Source organism: Rhineura floridana, chromosome 7, assembly GCF_030035675.1.
Source record: "Rhineura floridana isolate rRhiFlo1 chromosome 7, rRhiFlo1.hap2, whole genome shotgun sequence".
Taxonomy (NCBI): domain Eukaryota; kingdom Metazoa; phylum Chordata; class Lepidosauria; order Squamata; family Rhineuridae; genus Rhineura; species Rhineura floridana.
In genome coordinates this window covers 15,036,136-15,063,709 of record NC_084486.1, presented here as the reverse complement: position 1 = coordinate 15,063,709, position 27,574 = coordinate 15,036,136, and the positions used below count along the sequence as shown (strand labels likewise).

At 45.1% G+C, this 27,574-nt stretch overlaps 2 protein-coding genes across 2 annotated transcripts; one reads left to right on the top strand and one right to left on the bottom strand.

The window, feature by feature from the left end:
- Positions 1-1,125: 1,125 nt before the first annotated feature.
- On the bottom strand, positions 1,126-24,345 carry LOC133388617 (cone-rod homeobox protein-like). The gene is made up of 3 exons (XM_061634576.1): positions 24,051-24,345; positions 2,397-2,560; positions 1,126-1,689 (listed from the first exon to the last, which is right to left on the bottom strand). The coding sequence occupies exons 1-3, from the start codon at positions 24,343-24,345 to the stop codon at positions 1,126-1,128; spliced, it is 1,023 nt and encodes a 340-aa protein (XP_061490560.1).
- Positions 24,346-24,826: 481 nt separating this feature from the next.
- Positions 24,827-27,073, top strand: LOC133388327 (double homeobox protein 4C-like). Its single transcript, XM_061634307.1, has 3 exons — positions 24,827-24,943; positions 25,772-25,935; positions 26,507-27,073. The coding sequence occupies exons 1-3, from the start codon at positions 24,925-24,927 to the stop codon at positions 27,068-27,070; spliced, it is 747 nt and encodes a 248-aa protein (XP_061490291.1). The 5' UTR covers positions 24,827-24,924; the 3' UTR covers positions 27,071-27,073.
- The last annotated feature ends 501 nt before the right edge of the window (positions 27,074-27,574 follow it).

Genomic DNA, 27,574 nt, shown 5'->3' with positions numbered 1-27,574 from the left:
GCCGTGTTTTGGCATCTTAGAGGCTACCAACCTCCATTGTGGCCGAAGCGTTCGTGAGCTACATTTCACCTTATTTAATAAAGTTGATCAGATGCATGAGGTGTTATTCTGAATTGCAGGCGCACTCACGCATGGCTAGGTGGGTGGGATTGTAAAAAGAGAGGTCGGAGGGAAAGGAAGACATCTGCGTGTGTATTTTTAGGAGAGAACAACTTAAAACCCAGAAGATCTATCGACATTTCAGCCCCGGGGGGCTGCAGGAAATGGCCCGCTGGGATGTCTCTGACGGCAAGCAGGAGAAACTGCGCCACAGTACACTATGTGTTACCGGTGGGGCAAGAAACAAATAAACCATGGCTAAATAAACCAGGAATATGCTCCGTAATAAAATACATAAATAATCGGGGTCCCTCCCCGAGCTGTAAAAAAACGCACAGTCAGAATCCTATCATTTTTCCTCCCGCGGGCGCCACGCCTAAGACTAGCCTTTCCCGTTCAGCCAGGGGAGGAGCGCTGCAGGGAGGGGTGAAGGTTGAAGCTCCCTGCAGCTACTCTGAGGCTAACCTCACAGGGATGTTGTGCAGGGGAATGTATGCCACCTGAAACTCCAGGGAGGAAGGGTGGGGTGTAAATGGAATAACAAACAGATAAAGTTACAGTAGATTACAATTTTAGTACATGCACTCAAGGAGCACCAACTTTTGTGTCTCAACTGGACTGAGTATCTGTAGAATCACATGGAGAGTTGACCTTTTATCCCCTCTGAGAGGTGAATACTTTATTATTTATTAATTTTATTTATTACATTTATATACCTTTATTACACTTCTATACCGCCCCATAGCCGAAGCTCTCTGGGCGGTTTACAGCAATTAAAAACAATATGCAAATTTTAAAACACACACAAACAAATTAAAAACACAATTTACAAACACAATGCCTGAGGGAAGAGGGAAGTCTTGACCTGGCGCGGAAAAGAGAGTGTTGGCGCCTGGCGCATCTCCTCGGAGACTGGAAATCGAAAGGAAGAGTGTCATCCCAGGCAAGCCACGTCGAGAACACACTTTTATTGAAACACTTGCAAATATGATAAAATGAAAGGAATAAATTAGCAAGCAGACATAGTTATGGGTGACCCAAGAAGAAGTTGGGATACTGAGCTGGACAGGGAAAGGCATCCGGAGCCTTCCTGTGCTGCCCGCTGGGATAACTTTCCCGCAGCCTTTGCAAGGGTCTTCCAGCTTGATCGCTCCCCATTACAGTCCAGGGGAGATTGCTGCTCGAGGCGAAATAGAGGCTTTCGCCTGGCGGTGAAAGTTCACTCGGCAACGGTCCGCCACAATAGGGAAGCGTGTTGCTGCTGCCGCTGGTGGTGCTGCCGGCCCAGGCGGCATCGCAAGCCCCGGTCTCGCCGACAGCCGCTTGGGGGAAAGGAAAGGGCTCCACGGCCGGAGAGTTCTGGTTCTGCCAGGCATACTGTGGCGCTCCCACGGGAAGGTCTGGCGGCTGCCATAACGCTCCCTCGCGGCCCGGATAGGAGAAATCGCTGCCTTGCGCCACCGGAGGATGCGGGCACCTTCCCGGGCAGCTCGCCTCCCCGCTTGGTGCCGCGGCAGCCCGCCTCTGAGCCGGTTTCTTCTGCAAATGGGGAGCCTTGCGCACCCTGGCTCGTCGGTTCTGGAACCAGACCTGCACAGGAGGGAGGGAGGGAGGGAGGGAGGGAGGAGAGAGCCCATCAGTCCCAAACGGCGTTCCCTGTCTAGGCACAACCAGCGCGCCCGGGGGAGCACCCTCGGTGAGCCTGGCTTCGGCTGGGTGGAAGGTCTATGCATTTGCATAGAGGGAGTTCTAGTATTATGAGAGAGGGAGGGGAGAGTGTTCTTGCACTCGGGTCCTGCTTGCGGGCTTCCCCCAGGCACCTGGTTGGCCACTGTGAGAACAGGATGCTGGACTAGATGGGCCACTGGCCTGATCCAGCAGGCTCTTCTTATGTTCTTATGTTCTTATGCATGGCGAGAAGGTAAAGCCCGCCATAGCTGCTGCTGGCCTGCAAGGATCTGCGCCTATGGACTCCGGCCTCGTTGTGCTTGGCCCTCTTTGGGGAAACCCGAAAGCCCTTCTCACGATCCGACGAGTTTTCGGCGCGCCCTGCTCACTCGCGCCTCACCTCTCCGCAGGGCTCAGCGCTACCGGCAGAGGGAAGTCTCCCACCCGCCCCTTGCCAAACCATACAAAAGCACCTTCTCCTCGTGCCTTTGCCTCGACGGTGCCCCCCCCAGGGAAAGCGAGGAGGCAGGCGGAGGAGCAGTGGCTTGGGAGGACTAGTCCCGATCTACTCGAGGGTTACACTGCGCCTCTGGAAAAGCAGTGGAGGGGATCCCCAGCCCTCTTCTTACGTGCACTTGAGATTCGGCGACTCCAGCCGTCGCTGCCAGGTCCACCCGCGTCTCGTAGCCGGCGTAGCGGTCCTTTTCGAAGGCATCGATCAGAAGCTCGAGCTGCTCCTTTGTATAAACGGTCCTTTGCCTCCTCCGGCCTCCTCCTGCTTTGGGGCGGCTTCCTTTGGGGAGATACAAAACGGCAGAACTGTATGAAGCCCCCTCAACCAATTCTCGTGGGACTTGCTCTCCAAAAGGCAGACACAGGATTTCGTCTCCTATCCTTCCTGGGAGGAAATCCCTTGGAATGGGGCATGCTCTGGAATTAAGCTGCACAAAATCGACAGAACGAACCGCCCGATCCTCTTTGGAAGTAAAGTGCTTTTAACTTTAGCAAGCGGCTCTAGTGGCAGTTCTTACAGCCGCCTGGAGACCCCCCCCATGCAGGATGGTAATGCCGATTTGAGAGGGGAGATGAGATCCACGCAATTTGTAGCCCTTAAAGTAAATCCTCGTCTTCGCCAAACAAAGCGCCTCCAACGTTTAAATTAAAACAAATTAAAACGTTTTATTTCTACCATCCTTTTTCTCACCCAGGAAATATGTCAAACGGGAGAGATTTAAACGCATGTTTGGTTCTTCCCCGAGTGGCACAGATGGATCTTTAAATGCCTTCAGGGTGCCTGGATCCTGCCCCATAAACTGGAATAACCCTTGCTACCCAACCTCATATATAAATCACTTGGCCAAGTTTTTCTTTTTAAAAAGGCACTCAACTAATTTTTTTTTAAGTCCTCGATTCTTACCCTGGTTGCTTCTGTTCATCTTGCAAAAGCGCTCTCTCCTCACGGGTCTGGGTTTCCGGAGGGGGTGAGCGGTTTATTTTAATTCCTGGCACCCGGGATCTCCTTTTTATAGCCCCACCTGGCCTGTCTATTGGCCAGATTCCCTCCTCCCATTTTTCATCCTCCTCCAATAGGAAAGTGCGTTGCAGGGAGAAGCGAGTCTCCCTCCTTCTTCTTTCTACTGACCATTTCCTTGTGCTCCACCAACCCAGTGGCCCAAGCCCAGCCCTTCCTTGCCACCACCCAAACTGACTTCGGTAGTCCCAGGTATGTCGTGGCTCTTGGGACTGGAGAGGACCAAAAATGACCTTTGGAAGATGTTATACGATTTGACTGGACACAAAGGGTTAAGAGCAGGCACTGATGCTCTTCTGAACGTCCCACCAGGAGATGATGGGCAATGGGCAGAATGGCTTCATCGCTGTATACCTGAAATGGTGTGGCATTTGTTAGTTGCAACAATGTCCTTCTTTGTATTTTTTAAATTGTTATATGTATTTTGGTCTTTCAGTAATCACAATAAACTACATAAGTGCCTTCTTAGCTTTCCAAAAAAACTGAAAGCAAGTTATTGAGAGAAATGCCATTGTTCTCCGCCTATGAGTGTGTGATCTCTGGTAGCAGGATGGGCCTTCAGACAAAGAAAGATTTAGTCCCTGTTTTATTCAAAGACCCAGTGCTGTCTTCCTGCAGTTGTCCTGGTCATATTGTTTCTGCTGAGAGTATGAAGGATGAAACAATGGTCTTTGGAAGATGTCAGGCAATTTGCTTTAATCCCTGCGTATGTGAAATGGTGTGGATTTTGTTACTTGCAACAAAGTTCTGCTAATGTTTTTTTTAATGATTATTTTACTGTTTCACCAATTACAATAAGTACATTAATTACTTCCTAGCTTCCTAGTAAAATTGAAAACAAACTATTTAGAGACATAATAATATAAAATACACAACATTATTTTCAAATGACCAGTGTTTGATCTTTGGTGGCTTGAGTACAGACAGACAAAGAATTAGTCCAGAAGAATTAAGATATAATTTCATACTTAAGATTATCCCAGATGTGTGAGGATGTGATGTGTGTTGTCCCAAAGCATATTTGGTAGGACAGACCCAGTTACATATTTTTCTACATATTTCGGCTAGTGTAGCTGTGTGTTGATGCTCTTGATTGTTCCTAGTGCCTGGAGGAAGTTCTCGATTTGGCTGGATCTAGGGCCATATTGTATAGGACACCCTCTCAGATACATGAGTGTATGATTTGTGGTGGCCCTTTGCAGTGGGCCCCAATTACTTTTTTACCTTTATATTTGAACATTGTTAGTGTTCATAGGAACACTTGATGGTACCCTGTGCCTGGAGGAAGCTCTGGGTCAAAGCCCCATGCCATCTCATAGAGAACACTCTCCTGCATCCACGGGTACAGGCTTTGTGGTGGCCCAGAGCAAATTTTGGACATCCATACTAAAATATGCAATGAAACAATGCCATTAAAACACAGTAATTGAAACAGGATCTCCCAATCCCATAATTATTGCTCCTCTACCAGGGCCGGATTATCAGGCTTAGTAGGCTGAAGACTAGGGGCCCGGACCTCTTGGGGGCCCATGTTGCGGGACAACAGCTTCTGAACTGCCCACCATCCCCCCGCTTCACTTTCCTTTTCTCCGCTGTTTTTTGCGGTTTGCCATCAATCAAGATGGTGGCCGAGGTTTCCCTAAGGGGCTGAAGCCTCTGCCGCCATCTTGGTTGATGGCAAACCTGCACGCTCATATTGCCTAAGAGGAGAAGGGCCCCCCAAACACCAATCAGCCTAGGGGCCCTCCTCAGCTTAATCCGACCCTGTCCTCTACTACTCCAGACTTTTTAAAAATAGATTTAAAACTGGGCCATTGGGACTATCCCCTTAAGCTAGCAGGAGAATGCAAAGCTATTATGGAGTCAAATTGCCCTAGTTTGAGGGTGTCTAAAGGGCAGGGCAGGGATATAGCCTTTTCTTTTATCTTCCCACAAATAGGCTCAATGGCTGATAACTTTAATTGTAGGAGGGTTTGCTGATTTGTAACATTATTGGACTTGCACATTATTGGAACAGAGAAATATATAAAACGAAGCCAAATGAAATAGAAACGGTTGAGATGGTCTCTGCGCAGAAATACTACATTCTGAAACAATATTTAAAAAGAAACATGCAGAAAGATGGGTGTAAGAAAATCACCTTTAGTTTCCTCCTCCTCTCTTCAGCATAAACCTATGCTGGTGTCTGAAAATTAAAAATTTGGAATCAAATATCTTTTGATTTGGTCGGTACCTGCACCATAATCTCAACAAACTTTCCTGTCTACTTTGTCAAAAAGCAATGCTTACCACCTAATTTGGGCCTCTCTATATGCAATAGTGTAGTTGCAAATTCAGAAGTACAGAGCCCCTTCATGATACTCATAGCCACCACCACCCCTTTTTTGCTGCTGGGTTGAGAATGAGATCCTTGTTACCACCTTCTCCCACAACAATAGATGTCCCTAGGAGCCATTAAGCATGAAAAGGAGCAGTGTTAGCTATTGAAAAGAGTCTTCTGAGTGGCTGACTTATCTCCTTTCACTCTGAAAGGACAAGGAGCATGTTAGTGGCTAGCACACTCCTCTTTCATACTGGTTGGCTTGTAGGATGCTGGAGGCAAAGGGACCCTGCTCCTCAAAAAGTAAGGGGTCTAAGAACTGCCTTCCCTGGGACCCTGGACAACTATACCCCTGCCTGTATGTCTAATATATCTGGTGATAAGCCATTACACTGGTGATAAGCCATTACACTACTTTATTCAATATCTTGGCTTCTCTCAAATATTGGCATCACTTAGCCAACAATGCACATAACGCATTTTGAAATGAACTTCACTCCTGACATTTCATTATATTTCTATCCCAATGTAATAATCAGGGGGGGCTAATTGACAATTGTCTATATATTGTGCAACCTATGTTTGTACTTACCTGCATGCGCAACCTATGATTGTACTTACCTGCAAGTCTCTGAGCAAACATACCTCTGAGAGAAATGGAAATGGACTGCCTTCAAGTCGATCCCAACTTACGGCAACCCTATGAATAGGGTTTTCATGGTAAGCAGTATTCAGAGGGGGTTGACCATTGCCTCTCTCTGAGGCTGAGAGCCAGTGACTGGCCCAAGGTCACCCAGTGTTGATTGTAAAAAATCTCTCTGAGGTTTACAAAAGACAACATTACTGATAAAACAGTTAAAACAAGTAATTAAACCATTTAGAAAACAAAACAGCAACAAACTAAAGATATTTAAACACTTCAACATCTGGCTATCTGGATAGGCTTACCTGTACACAGCCTCTTGCGATTCAGATGTTACAGAAAAATAGAGCTGGGTATCAGTGTACTGCTGACACTTTGTCGCAAATCTCCTGATGACCGCTCATAAGGGCTTCATTAGATGTTAAACAGCATTGGGGAGAACATGGTACCCTGTGGCGCCCCACAGCGCAAATGACCCCAGAGATAGGATTGGAACCACTGTAAAACAGTGCCTCTAATACCCATCTCAACAAGTTGGCTCAAAAGGATACCATGGTCAATGGTATCAAAACCCACTGAGAGATCAAGTAAGAATAACAGGGTCGCACTCCCCCTGTCCTTTTCCTTTTTTTTTTTAAATAATTTTTATTCAAATTTTTCAAAAGACAAACAAAACAAAGTCAAAAAACATAACAGTACAACAAAAAAACAACAAAAAATAAAAATAAAATAGTTGACTTCCGATTTGTCGCAGATCAGCTATGAGTATATAATATACATCAAACCTGTCCCTTAATATATACATACAGGATCACTTTTCTCCATAGGCTATCTTACTTAATCGTCAAATCCCAATATCATCATTTTATTTTGATCTTTCAACAAAAAGTCTAAGAGAGGCTTCCATTCCTTAAGAAATGTGTCTGTCGATTTTTCTCTAAGTAGACATGTCAATTTATCCATCTCTACTAAGTCCATTAATTTCAATAGCCATTCTTCCATTGTTGGTGTTGATTCCATTTTCCACTCAGCTATGCAGAGGAGGGGGACTCAGATTTCTCTGTGGTGATGGGGAAGAAGTTTTAAAGGCCATGCCATTTCCCCATTCCAGGTTGCCCACTCAGGGCCTGTATTGGCCCTGCAGCACAGGTTTTTATTTTATTTTTTACTAGAACTGCAAGATCCAGCAACCTGGAGCCAAGTACAAAAGCTGTACACTTGGAAGTAAAGAATTCTGAGCCCAAGAATTTGTTTCAACTATCAGAACTGATTGGAGTTCAGTTTTTCCACATAGCAATCCACTTCTGATTATGCCACTTTCTCCACTTCATCATTATAATTCAGAGAGAGAAATCATTTTGTTGCTACTGTTTGGAAGGCAGAAATCCATCTTGATCTACTGCAAATCATCCAGAGTTCTCCCAGTAAAAAGCAGCTGGGGAAGGCAATGAAGATTGGAGGGGGGAACAAGGGGGAAAGGGTTAAAAAGTCCTCTCCAAGCAGTTTCCAGCCTCCCCCCACTTCACCACGTGGTTGCATTTGCAAGGGACATCTAATCACAGATCTCCAGACACCTGGGCTGACTGGAATGTCAGGGGTCTAGCAAGGGGATAAGCCTTTGTTCACTAGGGAAGAGGAATCAAACTGCTGAGTCAGGAGCAACGAAAGGGAAAGCCCTCAGGGGAGGATCAACGAACACCTTTTTTTCCTTCTAAGTGACAGCCTCTGGCCCAAGCCACAGTTTAGCACTGTGTGCAAAAACAGGTAAATACCAAGGCAAAAACTCAGTCTCCAGATTACTGCCCTTCCCTCTCCACTTGCCAGCCCAGGAGAAGGACTTTGCTAGCATTTTAGTTTCACTTTCCAAGAATTCTGGCTTGTTCTTTCTTGGTGTGAAATACACTCTGAACACTGTGCAAGGACACCCATGGGTTATAAAACTGGTGTAACTAGCAAGAGTTTGTTTTACACCGCAGTATCTAGTTCTTACATAACCCTAATCCAGGATCCTGAGAAAGTGAAACTAAATTACAACAAAGTCCTCTTGGCTCTGTGGGAGCCGGGAGGCACAAACCTGAGGCTTTGCTCAGGGTCATTTCCTCTGGTGCACGTAGCACTAAAGCAGAGGTGTCCAACAGTTTTTTCATACTTGCCCAAACTGTGGCAAATGCAGAGCTTGGAAGATTACTTTTAAAAAGTAATAAATTGCAGTTACATGGCCCAAAAAAGTAGTAATTACCATTACAATTACAATTGCTCTGAAAGTAACTGATAACTTTTACTCAGGAGTAATCACTACAATGACATTTTAGCAGAGCTTGGAAAAGTTACTTTTCCAAGCTCTGCATTTTAGTTACTTTTTTTAAAAAAATTGCCTACAAGGTGCTGGCCTTGGCTGCTGCACATCTAAGTAGCTTCAAACAACATTAAAAATAAGAACACACACACAGAGGGTAGTAGAATAAAAAAAATTATCTGTAAGATTAACAGAATGGCATAACAGAATCTCACATCCCCCCACCCCCAGCAATGATGATACCCCAACACACATATAATTCACTTGAAATCAAATTTTACACTTGAAATGCTGCTTTTACAATGCATTTCTGTTATGTCTCAAAAGAAGAGGATGCTCAGAGAGCACGTCAGACAAGGAATGTCTTTTTACAGATTTCGTTGCCACCAGGACTGAACAGGCGTTCCACTGCGGCACTTGAAGGCATGCCTGTGTTGTGCTGCAAAAAACAACGCAGCACCCCTCTCAACTAAAACACATTTTGATCAATATGGCAATCCCCTATCATCAAAGATAAATGCAAACTTTAGTACTTTACTAATTGCCTTTGTAATTTTTTTTTTGTCATCCGTATAATTTAGAGGTAACTTAATCCTGTACATACTTACCAGGAAGTAAGTCCCACTGAACTCATTGGGTAGACATGTATGCACAATTGAACTGTCAGAAGCAGAACTTAAGAGACATAACGTAGGTAAATAGAAAATTCACATATCAAAAGTAATCTACCAGCATAAATGTTATCCCTTCTCCTGCTATTAAAAATGTGGTCTTGCCCAGCATATAGTGAAACTATGGGATTTACCACCACAAGAAGCAGTGATGGGCACCAAGTTGGATGGCTTTAAAAGAGGATTAGACAAATTCATGGAGAATAAAACTATCAGCGGCACCTAGCAATGATGGCTGTGTTCCACTTCCAGTGTCAGAGACAGTCTGCTTCTGAATATCAGTTGCTGGAAATACAAGTGAGGAGAGTGCTGCCCGTGAGCTCAGGTCCTGCTTATGGGCTTCCTTTTAGGGCATCTGATTGGCCACTGTGAGAATAGGATGCTAGGCTAGATGGGCCACTGGTTGGATCCAGCAGGCTCTTCTTATGTTCTTGTATGTATTGCAACAAACATCAAAAGTTACTTGTGGGGCCTTACAGATCAGGGATAGCCAACGTGGTGCCCTCCAGATATTGTAGGACTACAATTTCCATCATCCCTGATAACTGGTTATGTTGTCACGATGCTGAAGTTGGTTCCTAGTTCCCACTTGCTTATTAGCTTGAAAGTTCAAAACACTAAAAAACAAGAAAAGTTTACAGCCACAGCAACTCCATAGGAAAGTTAACATGTCTCTGAACTCTAAAATATATGTTGGGGTACCCCATATCATATATCACTGTGATCTGGGGACTCTCCCTGTCAAGGATAACAACAAATTTATTCAATCAAAATTATCAGGCTTCTGAAATGCTCATAAAGGCATAATGATGTCATAAAATCATAAAAAATAAGTAACTGAGGGTGCCCACCCCTAAATCTGCTCTGGGCCGGGACAAATCATACACCCCAGGAAAGGGGAGGGTGGCCTCTATGAGATGCCAATGCTTCTCACCTGGCTCAGAGTTCCTCTTGGATTCATGGCATGTATAAGGGCATCTATGCACAACCAGAAGGGACAAAAAGCAAAGCAAAGAATAAATATACGGGGGTGTTTACCACAACATTTTTTCTGGGCCAAGACAAATCAGACACCCCACTGGGTGGGAACCCTCTCCTGCATGCATGGATGTATGACTTGCAGTGCCCAAAGCATGGTTTGGGCTGGGAACCCACAGTTCCTTATATATGTTCTACATTGCTTGTTGTGCATCGATGGTCATATCTGTTTCATGTGTCCACAAGAAAATCCATTCCAGGCAGGATGCAATGGCATCTCGTTGAGGACACTTTCCCCTTTGCTCATGTGAATGATGTTTCATGGCCTATAGCAGATTTTGGAGTGGTCACCCCAAATTATATATTTTTCTCTGCTTACTCTTTATTATTTTAGTTCTGCACAGATGACCTGATGAGTGTCCTGTGCCCAGCAGAAACTATAGGCCAGGTGGGAAGTACTGGCATCTTGTAGAGGCCACTCTCCCCCTTCCTGGGATGTATGGTTTGTCCTGGCAGCAGGGGTGTAGTTGTCCAGGGGCTCAGGAAGTCCTAGACCCCTTACGTTTTTGGGAGCAGTGTCCCTATGTCTCCAACATCATATGAGCTGATCGGCATGAAAGGGGAGTGTGTTAGCCACTGAGAAGAGTCTTCTATTATGCTTCCTTGTCCTTTCCTGCTGATTGGAGCCAATCAGAGTGAAAGGAGGTGAGTCACCCACTGAGAAGACTCTTTTCAGTAGCTAATACTCTCCCCTTTCATACTGATCATCTCCTAGGGACATCAGTTGTTGTGGAAGAAGGCATTAACAAGGACCTCATTCTCAACCCAGGAGGAAAATAAGGGAGGAGGGGGGTCTGGCTGTGGCTGAGACTATCACGAAGGGACTCTGCACTTCTGAATTTGCCACTACACTACTGCCTGGCACAGTGCAGATTTTGGGGTGGGCACCCCCAGTTTTTTTCCTTTTCTGCATATTTTTGTCACTTGAGTTTGTGCATAGATGCCCTTATTCTTGCCCTGCACCCAGCAAAAGCTCTGGGCCAGGTGGGACACACTGGCATCTCGTAGAGGACACCCTCCCCTTCCCTGGAGTGTATGACTTGTCCTGGCTCATAACAGATTTTGGGGTGGGCACACCCAGTTACTTATCTTTTATGAATTTATGACATCATTATGCCTTTATGAGCATTTCAGAAGCCTGATAATTTTGATTGAATAGATTTGTTGTTATTCTTGGCGGGAAGAGTCCCCAGATCACAGCAATATATGATACGGGATACCCCAACATATATTTTGGGGTTCAGAGACATGTTAACTTTGGCTTGGAGTTATTGTAGCTGTGAACTTGTCTTTTTTTAGTGCTTTGAACTATCATGCAAATAAGGAAGTGGGAACTAGGAACCAACTTCAGCGTCCTTATGTTATCTGAGACTGATGGGAGTTGTAGTCCAACAGCATCTGGAGGGCACTATGTTGAAGACCCAATTAGATTAACACAACTCCCTTCCCACCTACCCATCTGTTTCAAACACATCCAGAAAAGTATGTCTCTTCAATTCTATGTCTGACAGTGCGTTCCTTTCAGAGGTAAAAATGAATCTGCAATCCTATTTACTTATCCATTTAACTCAGTAAGGCTTAATCTGGAGTAGACATATATAGGACTGGACTCCACCAGAATACATTTCAGCATTTCAGGGGCTAAGCTTTATTAATGTTGTACCGACTACAACTACCAACTGCCGCTTATGTACATATATTGTCTCAGCCTAAGCTACCTCACAGGGTTGTTGCAAAGATAAACAGGGGGAGGGAATGGCAATGGTCATGGCATTCACAAATCAAAATAAATCTGGGGAGGGGGGCACACACAAGTAATAAGATGTCTGACAGATAGAATGCTAACAGGTGAAGCTTTCCCTATAATCGTATTTTCATACGAAAAAGGCTTGCTCCATTTCATTTCTACCTGCCCCACAGCTGTCCATAAGAGCCTGATCTCCTGCAATGTCACCCCTAAACCATGCAAAGAACTCAATAAAAAAAACCCAACCACAGAATTTGGGCAATTTTTTTTTTTTAAAAAGAACATCTGTAACTATGAGATATGACATCCTCAGGCAAAGAGAAGTTATGAGACAGTAGACATAAAACCCCACGCACAAAGCCTTGACAAAGAGCGACAAAAATACTTTGAGCATGAGCATTTTCACATTTTAAATTTTTACTCATCATTGTTTTTGCTTATTTATTGCCTTGGGCCCGTCCCTAACTCTCAGCCTAACCTGCCTCGCAGGGCTGTTGTGAAGATACAGAAGGCAGAATTAAAATGGGAAAGAAGGAAACTAAGGCTACAATGCAATACATGTCTACTCAGAAGTAAGCGTTATTGAGTTCAATGGGACTTACTCCCAGGTAAGTGTGTACACAATGCACACTTGCCTGGGAGTAAATCCCATTAAACCCAATGGGACTTACTTCTAAGTAGACAAGTACTGGATTGCAGGTCAGTCCTTGTATCACATGCATCAAATTTTACTTCCATTAACCAGATTGATGCATCTTTGCACTATAAAGGGTCATATTTTTTCTCCCTCCCCCCCTGCAAATGGGAATAAGCTCCATTAAACATAAAGAGACTTACTTCTGAGTAGACTTGTATATATTGTACTGTAAGTCAGCTATACAATCGTTTCTAACAAGTGCCTGGACAAGTGCCTGTTTGAAACTCTTTGCATTTGCCGTGGGGAGGAGGATTTGCACAAATGAGCTTCCAGGGAATATCTTCCTCACAAGAAGGGAAGGGCAGGAAAGAAAACTGGAAGCAGCAGCTCTTTAGGACCCTGGCTGCTTACTGCGGCAACTTCTGCCTGCCCCTCGCTCACCCTGAAGCCCTGGATCTTGGCTCCCATGTCTCTCCCCACTGGTAAGAGAGGAGAGGTGGGGAGGGAGGCAGAAGCCGCCTCAAGCTTTGCGGGGGGGGGGGCACATCATCATCGTTGTCTGTCACCTCCTCAGCCAGTTCTTCATGTCCATTTTTCTGCTGCTTCCTTGACCTCCAGCTCTTTTCTCCCTCCACTCCTGTCCATTTTTAAACAATTGTTCTCTCCCACCCCCATCTTGCTCTCCACCTCCTCCCTCGCTGCCTCCTAAGCACTCACAGAGCACAAGGGAAGAACTACGCTGCACAGAAGCCCAATTTGAAGCACATGATTTTTATCCACAAATCAGAGGAGTAGAAGACTTCCCCTCCCTCCCCCCCCCCAAATAACACCCAAAAGTAACTCTGGAAACGTTACAGTTAAAGCTCAAAAGTAATGAAGTTACTACTCATTCTATTACCAGCAAAATGTAGAGAAGTTACCACTTGTTACTCAAAAAAGTAATAAATTACAAGTAACGCGTTATTTGTAACTAGTTATTTCCAAGCTCTGGTCATTATTTTAGACTTCTTGACGTTCAGCTGTAGTCTTGCTTTTGTGCTTTCCTCTTTAACTTTCATCAGCATTTCTTTCACATCATTACTGGTTTCTGCTAGTAGTGTGGTAGCGTCTGCACATCTTAAATTATTGATATTTTTCCCTCCAATTTTCACATCTCCTTCATCTTGGTCTAATCCCACTTTCCGTATGATATGTTCTGTGTATAGATTAAACAAATAAGGTGATAAAATACACCCGTCTCACACCCTTTCCTACTGGGAACCAGTCAGTCTCTCCATATTCTGTCCTTACAGTAGCTTCTTGTCCAGAGTATAGGTTGTGCATCAGGACAATCAGATGCTGTGCACCCCCATTTCTTTTAAAGCATTCCATAGTTTTTCATGATCTACACAATGAAAGGCTTTGCTGTAATCTATAAAGCACAGGGTGATTTTCTTCTGAAATTCCTTGCTCTGTTTCATTATCCAATGTATGTCTGCGATATGATCTCTGGTACCTCTTCCCTTTCTGAATCCAGCTTGGATGTCTGGCATTTCTCGCTCCATATATGGTAAGAGCCTTTGTTGTAGAATCTTGAGCATTACTTTACTTGCATGGGATATTAAGGCAATAGTTTGATAATTACTGCATTCTCTGGGATCTCCTTTCTTTGGAATTGGGATGTATACTGAACGCTTCCAGTATGTGGGCCATGTTGACGTGTGTGCGTTGTTGCGTGAAACAGCATACATTACGTTGGAGTTAAGTTGAGCAAGAAACTTCTTCAGAGCAATAGAGCATGTTAAGAGTCTTTATTAAGACATTATGGCCAGAGGCTTAAGAGTAAATACATGTAGAGTTTCTTCAGTCACCCCCCCCTCTGGGGGTAAACACAGAAGAGAACCTCTCAGTTCAGAGGCAATACACAGAAGACACAACTTACAGACTCTGTGAGAACTTTCCCAATTGCTATCTCACATTACCATGACAACCGCTGGCCTTGAATGTCTGCTCACTCTCAGGCCAAGAGATAACAGTTACTTCTCCAAACTTGCAGGCTTTATGGAAAACAACTAGAGACAGTAATGCCCATGGGTCACAGCCCAACAGGCCATTGTTTAGTTTTCCATATTTCTTGACAAATTTTTGTCAAAATTTGGACAGATTCAGTCTCAGTAGCTTGTAGCAACTCTGTTGGTATGCCATCTGTTCCTGGTGATTTGTTTCTTCCCAGTATTTTAAGACCAGCTTTCACCTCACATTCTAAAATTTGTGGTTCTTCATCATAAAGTTCCTCCGTGAATGAATCTGTCATCCTGGCATCTCTTTTATAGAGTTCTTCAGTGTATTGCTTCCATCTTCCTTTTATTTCATCTGGGTCATTCAGTGTGTTCCCCTGTTGCTTATTCAACATCCCTACCTGTGGTTTAAATTTCCCTTTAATTTCTCTAATCTTTTGGAATAGGGCTTTTGTTCTACCCTTTTTGTTATCCTATTTCTCTACAATAACTATTGTAATAGTTCTCTTTGTCACTAGTCGCTGTACTGTTGCATTTAGCATTCTAACCGTGTTTCTATCCCCATTTGCTTTTGCTTTCCTTCTCTCTTTAAGCATCTTTAAGAGTTTCATCAGTCATCCATTGTGGTCTTTCTCTCTTTTTAAAAAGAGGTATTGTCTTTTTGCATTCTTCCCTGAGAATGTCTCCGGCTTCATTCCATAATTCTTCTGGTTCTCTGTCACCTAAGTTTAAAGCCTCAAATCTGTTCCTTATTTGATCTTTATATTCTTCTGGGATGTTATTTAAATTGTATTTTGGCATCATGATTGCTTTGTTGTTCTTCTTTAGCTTTACTCTGATTTTTGATATGACCAGTTCATGTTCTGTACCGCAGTCTGCTCCTGGTCTTGTTTTTCCAGAAAGTATGGAACTTCTCCATCTTCTGCTACCAATTATATAATCAATTTGATTTCTATATTGACCATTTGGTGATGTCCACATGTACAGTCATCTTTTCGGTTGCTCAAAAAATGTGTTTGCAAGAAACAAATTATTGGCTTCACAGAAGTCAATACATCTTTCTCCTGCTTCATTTCTATCTCCTAAGCCCCATTTCCCCACAATTCCTAATTCTTCTCTGTTCCCTACTTTTGCATTCCTGTCCCCCATGATTATCAGAACATCTTGTTTTGGTGTGTGATCAATTTCTTCCTTTACCTCTGCATAAAAACTCTCCAGTTCATCTTCTCCTGCATTTGCTGTTGGAGCATAGACTTGGATGATGGTTATGTTAATAGGTTTCCCATTAAATCTCATTGATATAACTTGCTCAGACCTTGCGTTATAGCTCTTAATTGTTTTTTGCTACATCACTTCTCACTATTAAAGCAACCCCATTTCTTCTTATTTTCTCATTTCCTGCATAAAATTTGTAGTTGCCTGATTGAAAATGTCCCATTCCTGCCCATTTTAATTCACTCACGCCAAGTATTGTAATGTTGATACGTTCCATTTCTTGCTTGACTATTTCTAACTTTCCCTGGTTCATGCTTCTCACATTCCATGTTCCTATTGTGTGCGTCATACAACTCCGGACTCTCCTTTCGCATCTGTGCGCATCAGCCTCTGGGCTTCCTTTGAGCTTTGACCCAGCTGCGTCATTAGTCATCTTGCTACTTGTACTTGTCCTTTGTTCTTCCCCAGTAGCTCATTGAGTGTCTTCTGACCTGGGGGTCTCATCTTCCACCACTATCTCATGTTGCATTTTGGATACTCTGTTCATAGGGTTTTCGTGGTAAGAGGTATTCAGAGGTGGTTTACCCTTGCCTTCCTCTGAGTTTGGATGCATCTTAGTCTGGTGTCTCAGCTTTGACCATTCCACCATGGGTGCCCCTGCTAGAAGTCTAGCCTCTTGGTCTAGACTCCTGATGGAATTGCTCTCAGCTTCTTCAACACTCTGAAACCCCCTCATCACGTTAAGGTGTGCATCCTAGAGGGGGATCTGAGATTAATCTATATCAATATTGCCATATTGCAAGATAGGGTGAGTCTGTGAGACTGTAAGAGTAGTAGCAGGCAACCTCAACGAGACCTTAGAGAAGTGATAGACTGGCATAAGTCTTGCCTGGACTCCTTTTCTTCCCGCAACCTTGAATTCCGTTGCCCACTGAGGTTTTTACAGTTACTTACAGGCACTCTCAGATGCTTTTACCAGTTAAGGTCTCATTATTCAGTGTTAGAGTGTTCCTGAGTATGCATTCTTCCTTAAGAATATAAGGGTGCAATTCAAACTTCCAGTAAGGAGCAGCGGAACTGAATGGAGTGGCAAAGTCACCACTCCATTCAAAGTCATGCAACTTGTGCCACCCAGGGTGGAGGAAGGGAGCTGTAATTGTGCAAATATTTGTCCTGTCCACTCCATGCTGGGGCAGCAGAGGGGCCCAAATTGGGCCCATGCAACAGATATCCTTCGCTGTCTAGCTCCACCACCTACCTGCTCCTTCAGGGGCTTACACGGCCCATCACTGAAAGGGACACTGCTGTCGGTAGCTTCTAGATGCCTGCACTTTCAGGTGGCACAGCAGGGCCCTTTGTGCTCGGCAGAGGGACACCTCCACCACATCCAAACCAGCTCCAGCATGGCAGATGGGGGGGGGGATTGGTTTGCCTCTTCCTTCCTTTCTAGATCACACTAAGCTCCACGCAGTCTAGTGTTCTTTGCAAAAATTCCAGCAGCTAGCAAGCACTAAGTGGTTCATAAGAAACAGGTCAATGGTTCACCACTAGTCCATGATCTATCTTATGTGCAAAACTGCCTTAAAGAAGGTTGGAGTTGAAAGGACAATTTATTGTGGGTTGATTTTAAAAAAGACGTTAGACACCTTTCTGTGTAGGAAGTGGGCATATACGAAGGGGAAGGAGTCGGAATGAAAGATAGAAGGTAGGAGTGGAGCTTCTACTCTCAGAAGGAATCCAGACTGCTTGTCTCCTGTCCTAGTGCAGCGGCATGGCTGGCGGGTTGCAGCCAGTGGCTCATGAAGGTACTTGTGTTTTTTTCTTTTTTAAAGAAGAGCCTTACTATTTCCCAATATCCTTTTTTGTCTTGGTATCTAATCAGTCATGGCAAGCTAAGAAGTTGCCACATGTAATTATAATCTTTTTGGCACTGGGAGAGGGGGAATGAATGCTGAGGGCAGATGAGCAGCAGTTGGGGGGAAAGAAAGAAGAAAGTGTGTATGTACATGTGTGTGTGTGTGTGTGTGTGTGTGCGATCTGCTTGAGTCTCTATGAGCTTATAGTATTGTGGAAGGAGTTCTTTAGCATTTGAGTGAGGAGGATGCGCACCATGAGACACACATACCTGACTAATTCCTCCCCTGCCTCTTCTCTTCAGCATAGAGAGCTTGCCCCTCAGCTAGACCTGGACTGCTGAAATTCATCCCTAAGATCCAGTTGATGCTGAGGCAGAATGATGAGTTCTCTGAATCTACAGCAATTGTTTAAGCAGAGAATAATGTCTGAATGTTCTACTCATAATAAAATCTAGATGGTTTTCCCCAGCTTAGAATGACAAAATAGTAGAGTGGAAAGGGACCTCTAAGGCCATCGAGTCCAACCCCCTGCTCAGTACAGGAATCCAACTTAAAGCATACCTGACAGGTGGCTGTCCAGCTACTTCTTGAAAGCCTTCATTATTGGAGATCGCACCACCAGCTTCGTGAAATGTTGCACAATGAGTTTGCATGGTGTGAGCCATATTTTAAGGAGTTCAGATAAGAAGCAGCTTAGACACAACACTTTAAAGATTTACCTTGGAAGTTCAGTTTTTACAATTCTGAATTCACTTTTGTTCACCCATAACATACTTTCTTTTGCTGGCTTGAAAATGGAAAATGAACTGCCTTCAAATTGATCCCGACTTATGGCGACCCTACGAATAGGGTTTTCATGGTAAGCGGTATTCAGAGGGGTTTTTCCATTGCCTCCCTCTGAGGCTGAGAGGCAGTGACTGGCCCAAGGTCACCCAGTGAGCTTCATGGCTATGTGGGGATTCGAACCCTGGTCTCCCAGGTCGTAGTTCAACACTCTAACCACTACACCACACTGGCCCTTTTGCTGGCTTAGATTCTATTAAACCTCAAGGAAATAAGCAGCTATCTGACTTCTGTAAACTGGTCATGGTATCCTATTATTTTGCCTCTATTATATCCTTAATAGAAATAATTAACACCAATATAAAAATAAGATATCAAAACAACTGGAAGTCGTAAAGAGCTGATGTAAGGTAGGGTAGACCTCACCTTTGCCTCTCTCGGTGTTGGTGGACTACAGCTCCCATCACCTCTGAACATGGGCCATGCTGGCTGGGGTGGATGGGAATTGTAGTCACACGGCATCAGGAAGCCACAGTTAAATCACTCTGTTCCAAAATAATATCAGATATTCTAAGGGAATTGCTGGTCTGTGGTTTATACGGTAAAAACGTGCCATTTAAGGCTCTGTAAGGTTCAACATGGTCTTCTAAGATAAGTGTTAGGCTTAGTATTAGCTTGCCCTCAAAATGTAATCAAACCTGGTAAAACATTGTGGCTGCAGGAGCAAGTCTATGCTAGAATGGAGTTGGCATAAGGCATCTTTGCTGCCACCCTTGATTTTAGGGTCAAAGTTAAACCTTAGATACAGAGTTGGAGTCAGCATCTTCCTCCAGATTAGAAGCCCAAAAAACTGACTTTTGTTGCTAGAGGTTTGGAAAGATAGGAGGGGAATGGTTTTACGGACTGACCAGCTGTGTTGAGCACAGAAGACCAAATAGTAATCTAGAATCCTCATACCTCAGAAGGAAGTTTGCTGTGCACTGCAGTCAAACTATTCATTGCAGAGAGTAAGAGAAATGGAACAGGAATATTTTATTGAACTGACTTGTGACGGTGAAGGAGAAGAAAAACATTCAAGTTATTCAATGCTCTTAACATGAAGGGCTATGGAGTTTGATAGCATGAGACTTCTGAACTTCCTTATCAAGTGTGTGTTGATCCAAGAAAGGCACCACTGTCTCTACCTACTTTGTGTGTCTCAGAATGAGTCTAATATAAGCCCTCTTTAGGCGTTAACAAGGTTCCGAGTGTATAGGGTGCTGCCTCTGTACTCTTGACTCTGTAGCCCTGAGCAGCAAGATCAGAAGAGGACTTGGGAGTTTTCAAGGGGATCTCCAGGTTTAGGTGCAGTATAGCTCTGAATGCCACATGCTGGGGGCAGATGGTCAGGGGAGGGGTCTGTTGCCTTCATGTCCTGCTTGTAAGCTTCCCAGAAGCATTTGACTGACTGCTGTTGGAAACAGAGTGGTGGACATGGTGGACCTTTGATTTGATCTAACAAGGTTCTTATTTCTTATGTTTGTATCTGCCACGGCTTCTCTCCCCCCCACTCACTCCCCACTCTTCTTGCTGTATCCCAAGATGAGCCAAGGACAGCACATATCTACATCTGCTCTTTCCCCTTTCTATCCAGACCCTTTTTACCAGGGTGTGAGGAGGAGGTCCTAGACTCTTTCCCTTTTGGGATGGTCCTCTTAACTGCTCTTTCCAAATGCTACAGGGGGCCATAATTTGGTTAAAAGGGAGGCAGGTGGATTTCTTTAAGTGCTCCCATCTCTTCTCTGATAGTTCAAACACTGCACAGAGTTGCATGATAAAACCTGCTGTTGATGGGAGGATCTATGGATGGGCACACTAGGTGACAACTGACTAGCAATGGAAAATAAAAAGAACCAAAAAAGAAATTTTAAAAGCTTCCTAAAACTTAACCTAGAGAAACAGAACGATGCCAGATGAAAGTACTGCAGGGTAAGGTGACTCCCTAGTACAAATCCAATGTGGATCAGTGTTCTTGGTCAGAGGAAATTCAACACATCCCGTTTTGACTGGCAAGTAGTTTGAGGAGGAAGGCTTCACCTGCCAGAGGATTCCTGGGACTTCTGAGATCTCCCTGTCTTCCCTGCAGTCTTCCTTATCATTTGCCTCGGTGTCTCTTCTGAATGTTTCGCAAATGCCTGTAAATTTCAGTTCGAAAACAGCTATTCCTTTGCATCATAGAAGATGGTAACAGGGTGATCTAAAGACCTCTGTTTGCAGTGTAATCACACTGATGAAGCAATACTCAGAGTTTAAACATTAACTGGTCTGGGTGACAGCAAAAGATGCCTTAAGCAGCATTTAGTAGAAAAACGGGATACAAATTTAACAAATAATTAGTAAGATCCATTAAGCAGCACTTTTACAAGATGCAATCCTAAAATTGCCTAATAATGTTTCCTTGTAGCTTGCTTTTCTGCTTTTATTCTGGTTTTAATTGGTTATTGTTGTTTAGACATGTAAACTGCTTTGTGAGGTTCGCATGAAAAGCAGTATATAAACAAATAAAATAGGGATTTTTATAGAATAAGAGATTATATGCTCCGATTTCTGTATGAGCCGTCATAATTGCACCAGTCAAATACTCCAGAGGGAAAAATAATTCTATGTATTACAGTTTTCAACAAAGTTGACTTCAAAGGTTTCTTGACAACTGTGCAGATTGAAAAGCCTTCCTGGGGGTGGGAGATGGGGAGGGAAACGTAGGAACAACACAGGAACTCAGGATGTTGCCTTATACCAAGTCAGACCATCAGTCCACCTAACTCAGTATTGACTCTCCAGAGTTGCAGGGAGGAGCCTTTTCCAGCCCTCCCTGGAAATGTCAGGGGTTGAACCTGGGACCTTTTGGGTGCAAAGCACAAACTCTACCAGAAGGACTCTATCTTTCCCCACACACCTCTCTAGGGATGAGAATGGGGTTGAGTGGGGGAAAGCAGAAGACAGGAATCAGTATCCAGGGGCAGAGACTGTGAGATGTGAGTGAAAGGAGAGATCATGGGCAGAACATTGTCTGATGTGTGTTTGATAGATTCACTGGGGGGGAGGAGGAGGGAAATGGTGACTGGACTGTCCATCCCCTCCTCTCCCAACAGATCATAGACAATCCTACCATTCTGTTCCCTTCTTCTATTCCCTCCTCTTCCTCCACGCCTACCCCCCATGGTTTCCTTCTGCAACAAGAGAGCATGTCAACCACCCCCACCCCCAAATCCATCTCCAAAAGCCTGTCTGGTGCCTCTTTTGTTTTTTTGTTTGAGCATTAACTAACATGACCTAAGATAAGGATTGCCCCTCCCGCTCCCCATGGCTAACCAAACTATCTTCCCCCAATGATTTTGACTAAACCCTTTTTTTTAAAAAAAGGAAAAAGTGTTTGAAGGTGATGAATAACAAATAAGTACTGGCTAGAAGTGCCTTTTATCAGCAGCACCTGGTAAGAGAACTAGGACCATTCCTGGACTGGAGAGCTTCACCCCAGTAGTTTGTGCACTGGTGATTGCAAGACTGGATTGCTGCAATGCACGCTGTGTGGGGCTCCCCGCAGGGCATTTGTTAAAGGAATTGTAATTGGGTGTCCATTTTTTCATTCAAATGGCTTGCACGTGGAAGCCTCTGTACCATGTAGAAATGCAGATATTTGGATTGGAGTGATGGCGGTTAAACTAAACAAAAAATAAAAAATGAAGTGAAAACAACCTTGCAAATGCATTTACACAAGTGGCTAGTCTAGCAAAATTATTGTTAGCCTGCCCACCACCAGTAAAAGAAAAAAAGAAGAAGGTGCGGAGAACTAGACATCACAGTATACAGGGAGAGTGACTTTGTTAAGAGGTTTTTTAATGACTGGTTATTTAGGATAACCCTAAGAATGATTGTGTAATGTGCCCCAATGTTCTATTGTTTCTGTTCAATTTCACAAAATTGTATACCTCCAGTCAATGATTCAATGGCTTCCAAACTGAATTTGGAATTCAATGATTACATTTTATGTGTCCATTTGTGTCCATCGGGTATCTAAAAACTAGGGCTGGGTGTCCATTAGGACACACAATTATTACTTTAAAAATGCCTCGATTCATGGCAGATGTTCTAGAGCTCTGATCCGCAATATCATTGAACGACTGGGATAGAGTTCATGTTATTGTATCCCAAGGGTGGGGAGATAACATACTATAAGTACATAATTTGTGTCTCAGGAAATTCTTCCAGTCTCTAAATCGTCACACACTAAATATCATGAAATATAAGTATCCTCCAAGAACAACAATTTAAACCAATATGTTCCTGCCAAAAGCCATGCCTCGCCTTCAACAGAAACAGAGCCTGCCTCTACGCCCTGGTTATGGCAAAATTTAGGATATTTCATTGGGGCTCCCTGTCCCATCCCCCAGCTAATATGAGGACGGTTTTGTTCATGCATAAGCTTGCACAAGAATGTATAGATATATTTATTAGGGTTTCCATATCTTCCTGGGACGCCCACCCACACAGAAGTTTCCTTTTATTAGTAACAGTGCAATCCTATATATTCTTACTTGAAAGAACATCTGGTTGAAGACTTCAGAGTGAACATGCCCATGATGAAGCTTGAAAGGTGTACTGGCAGTGGGTGACACAGTTGTCTTAATCTTCTTCTGCAAAATAACAAAGAATGGCGTGGCACATTAAGCTTCTGGCATAAGCTGTCATGGACTGGGCACATTTATTTTATCAACTGGAATGCTGTTCCTTTTGAGAAGCAAAATGTCAGCAGATGACGCTTTGGCTATCAGGGAAGTGCCACGGGGGGGGGGGCAGGGGAATTGCCGGGAAGTTCGGTTGTTGTTGACATTCTGATTGCTGAGGAGTATTGCCAAGGGGAGAGAGGAAGGAAGGAAGGGAAAAGAACTGAAGTGGGAAAGGAAGCAAGCATCAGAAATCAAAAACTTATCAAGCAAGCCTGGACACTGGGGAGTGCGCAGTGGGGTCTTCAGCATATTCACTCAAAGTTAAGTCCCGCTGGAGTTGGAGTTACAAGAAAGGGTGCGTGAGACTGCTGACTTCAGATCTGACGGTGCACGTTTCCCTGGCCTGAATAGACAAATCATCTCAAGGTGAACGTTTGTGGCTGTCTGGGGAGAGCTGGTTTGAAAGGCTGGTTTATTTCTTAGCAGGAGGAGCTGGCCTTCCTTTTATGTTTATTACGAGGGAGCCACACTATTTATTTATTCATGCTTTATAAACAAATGTATATCTCTTAATTGTAAATAAAACCTCGACGCAGTTTACAAAACATAAAACATACATTAAAATTATCAGCGTTACAATTATCAAGTTAAAAACGCGTTGTTTAAACATTCAAAAGAAAACTAAAAGTAAAACGGCATATGTTTTCTGAGGAAACGTGGCCTTTTCACACCTCGACCTGCATTTTTTCGCAGAAATCATTCCGAAGGTATCTCCTCCTCTTCCTCTCTCTCTCTCTCTCTCTCTCTCTCACGCACACACGAGACCCCCGCAGCCGCCCTGACTTTGGGGCTGAGGCTGGACAAAGACAAGGTTGCATTCCTGCGTTTGGGCGGCGGAAGGAAGACTGCGGAAGAGCCGGGGCTGTTCCTGGCGGGCTGAGAGCTTTGGTACCTGCGGGGTGTATTTGTCACCGGGGCGCCAAGGGAGAGCCGGGCTGGAGCCACTTTGTTGTTGCCGGTGCACGAAGCGCAACAAGGCCCCGCCCGAAAGGTTCATTGGCAAGACAGAGGGACTAGATCCTCCTTTGTCTGAAGGCCCATCCTGCCACCAGAGATCACACACGGAGAACAGTGGCATTTCTCCAAGCAACTTGCGTTCACTTTTATTGGAAAGTTAGGGAGTCTTTCATGGCGTTATTGGGATTAGTGAAACAGGACAAGAAATAATCATTCTTTAAAAAGACAAGGGAGGACATTGTTGCAAACGCCACACCATTTCAGGTATACAGCGATGAAGCCATTCTGCCCATTGCCCATCATCTCCTGGTGGGACGTTCAGAAGAGCATCAGTGCCTGCTCTTAACCGTTTGTGTCCAGTCAAATCGTATAACATCTTCCAAAGGTCATTTTTGGTCCTCTCCAGTCCCAAGAGCCACAACATACCTGGGACTACCAAAGTCAGTCCGGGTGGCGGCAAGGGAGGGCTGGGCTATGGTCAGTAGAAAGGAGAACGACGGAGACTCGCTTCTCCCTGCAACGCACATTCCTATTGGAGGAGGATGAAAAGTGGGAGGGGGGAGCCTGGCCAATGGACAGGCCAGGTGGGGCTACAAAAAGGAGATCCCGGGTGCCAGGAAGGGTGTTATGTCTCACAACCGCTCACTCCCCTCCGGAAACCCAGTCCAGTGAGGAGACAGCGAGGGAGCGCTTTTGCAAGATGAAGGCCAACAACCCGGGTAAGAATGGAGGACTTAAAAAAATTAGTTGCGTGCCTTTTAAAAAAGAAAAACTTGGCCAAGTGGGGTTGGGTAGGAAGGGAAGTTATTCCTGTTTATGGGGCAGGATCCAGGCACCCTGAAGGCATTTAAAGAGCCATCTGTGCCACTCAGGGCTTAAATCTCTCCCGTTCGAGTGGAGGAGTTTTTCGATCCCAGCCAAGATGCTTAGGATCCCAATGGTCAAGCAAAGTGTGCTTCGTAGTCCAATCTTGTACACGTTTACGCGGAAGCAAGAAGCATTTACTAGCGTGCACGGGATTACTGCAATCTTATACACATTTCTTGAATGCAAATTGCTATTCAAAGAAATTGAAGGTGATTTCCCTGTCAACGTGGTTCATAGAAGTTTAGAAAAAGGACAGTAGAAGAAAAGCTTCAAACGCTGGAGGGGCTTTGTTTGGAGAGCTCGGGGGCTTAGATAAAGGTTACAAATTATGTGGCTCTCATCCCAGCACCCAAATTGATCTAAAGTAAGGTTTTGCCATGCTGACATTTTTTGGAGGGTGTGTGTGTATGTGTGCGTATGTAGGTAGCTGTCATAACTGCCACAAGAACCTCTTACCAAAGTGAAAAAGCACTTGAAACCTGCGTTCCTTCCAAAGATAGGACCGGGCGGTTGGTTCCTTCCATTTCTGCAGCGTAGAATACGCCCCATTCGACGGGACTTGCTCCCCAAAAGGCAGGCAAAGGATTGCGTCTCCTACCTTTGCCTTTAAAAATGCAGTCACGAGAATTGGTTCATGGGAGCGCTTCATACAGTTTCGCCTCTTTGTATCTTCCCCAAAGGAAGCCGCCCCAAACCCGGAAGAGGTGAGAGGAGGCAAAGGACCGTTTATACAAAGGAGCAGCTCGAGCTTCTGATCGATGCCTTCGAAAAGGACCGCTACGCCGGCTACGAGACGCGGGTGGACCTGGCAACGACGGCTGGAGTCCCAGAATCGCGAGTGCACGTAAGAAGAGGGCTGGGGATCCCCTCCCCTGCTTTTCCTGAGGCGCAGAGTAACCCCCCAAGTAAATCGGGACTAGTCCTCCCAAACCACTGCTCCTCTGCCTGCCTCCTCGTCTTCTCGCTGGCGGCGCCTTGCGCAAGAGCCGGCTTCTCCTTTCCCGGCTCTCGGGGGGCACCGTGGAGGCAAAGGCACGAGGAGAAGGTGCTGTTGTATGGTTTGGCAAGGGGCGGGTGGGAGACTTCCCTCTGTCGGTAGCGCTGAGCCCTGCGGAGAGGTGAGGCGCGAGTGAGCAGGGCGCGCCGAAAACTCGTCGGATCGTGAGAAGGGCTTTCGGGTTTCCACAAAGAGGGCCAAACACAACGAGGCCGGAGTCCATAGGTGCCGATCCTTGCAGGCCAGCAGCAGCTATGGCGGGCTTTACTATCTCGCCATGCAAATGCCTAGACCTTCCACCCAGCCGAAGCTAGGCTCATGGAGGGTGCTTCCCCGGGCGCGCTAGTTGTGTCTAGACAGGGAGCGCCGTTTGGGACTGATGGGCTCTCTCCTCCCTCCCTCCCTCCCTCCTGTGCAGGTCTGGTTCCAGAACCGACGAGCCAGGCTGCCCAAGGCTCCCCATTTGCAGAAGAAACCGGCTCGGAGGCGGGCTGCCGCGGCTCCAAGCGGGGAGGCGAGCTGCCCGGGAAGGTGCCCGCATCCTCCGGTGGCGCAAGGCAGCGATTTCTCCTATCCGGGCCGCGAGGGAGCGTTATGGCAGCCGCCAGACCTTCCCGTGGGAGCGCCACAGTATGCCTGGCAGGACCAGAACTCTCCGGCCGTGGAGCCCTTTCCTTTCCCCCAAGCGGCTGTCGGCGGGACCGGGGCTTGCGATGCCGCCTGGGCCGGCAGCACCACCAGCGGCAGCAGCAACACGCTTCCCTATTGTGGCGGACCGTTGCCGAGTGAACTTTCACCGCCAGGCGAAAGCCTCTATTTCGCCTCGAGCAGCGATCTCCCCTGGACTGTAATGGGGAGCGATCAAGCTGGAAGACCCTTGCAAAGGCTGCGGGAAAGTTATCCCAGCGGGCAGCACAGGGAGGCTCCGGATGCCTTTCCCTGTCCAGCTCAGTATCCCAACTCCTTCTTGGGTTACCCATAACTATGTCTGCTTGCTAATTTATTCCTTTCATTTTATCATATTTGCATGTTTTTCAATAAAAGTGTGTTCTCGACGTGGCTTGCCTGGGATGACACTCTTCCTTTCGATTTCCAGTCTCCGAGGAGATGCGCCTGGCGCCAACACTCTCTTTTCCGTGCCAGGTCAAGACTTCCCTCTTCCCTCAGGCATTTTAAATTGTGTTTTTAAATTGTTTTTTTGTGTGTGTGTTTTAAAATTTGCATATTGTTTTTAATTGCTGTAAACCGCCCAGAGAGCTTCGGCTATGGGGCGGTATAGAAGTGTAATAAAGGTATATAAATGTAATAAATAAAATTAATAAATAATAAAGTATTCACCTCTCAGAGGGGATAAAAGGTCAACTCTCCATGTGATTCTACAGATACTCAGTCCAGTTGAGACACAAAAGTTGGTGCTCCTTGAGTGCATGTACTAAAATTGTAATCTACTGTAACTTTATCTGTTTGTTATTCCATTTACACCCCA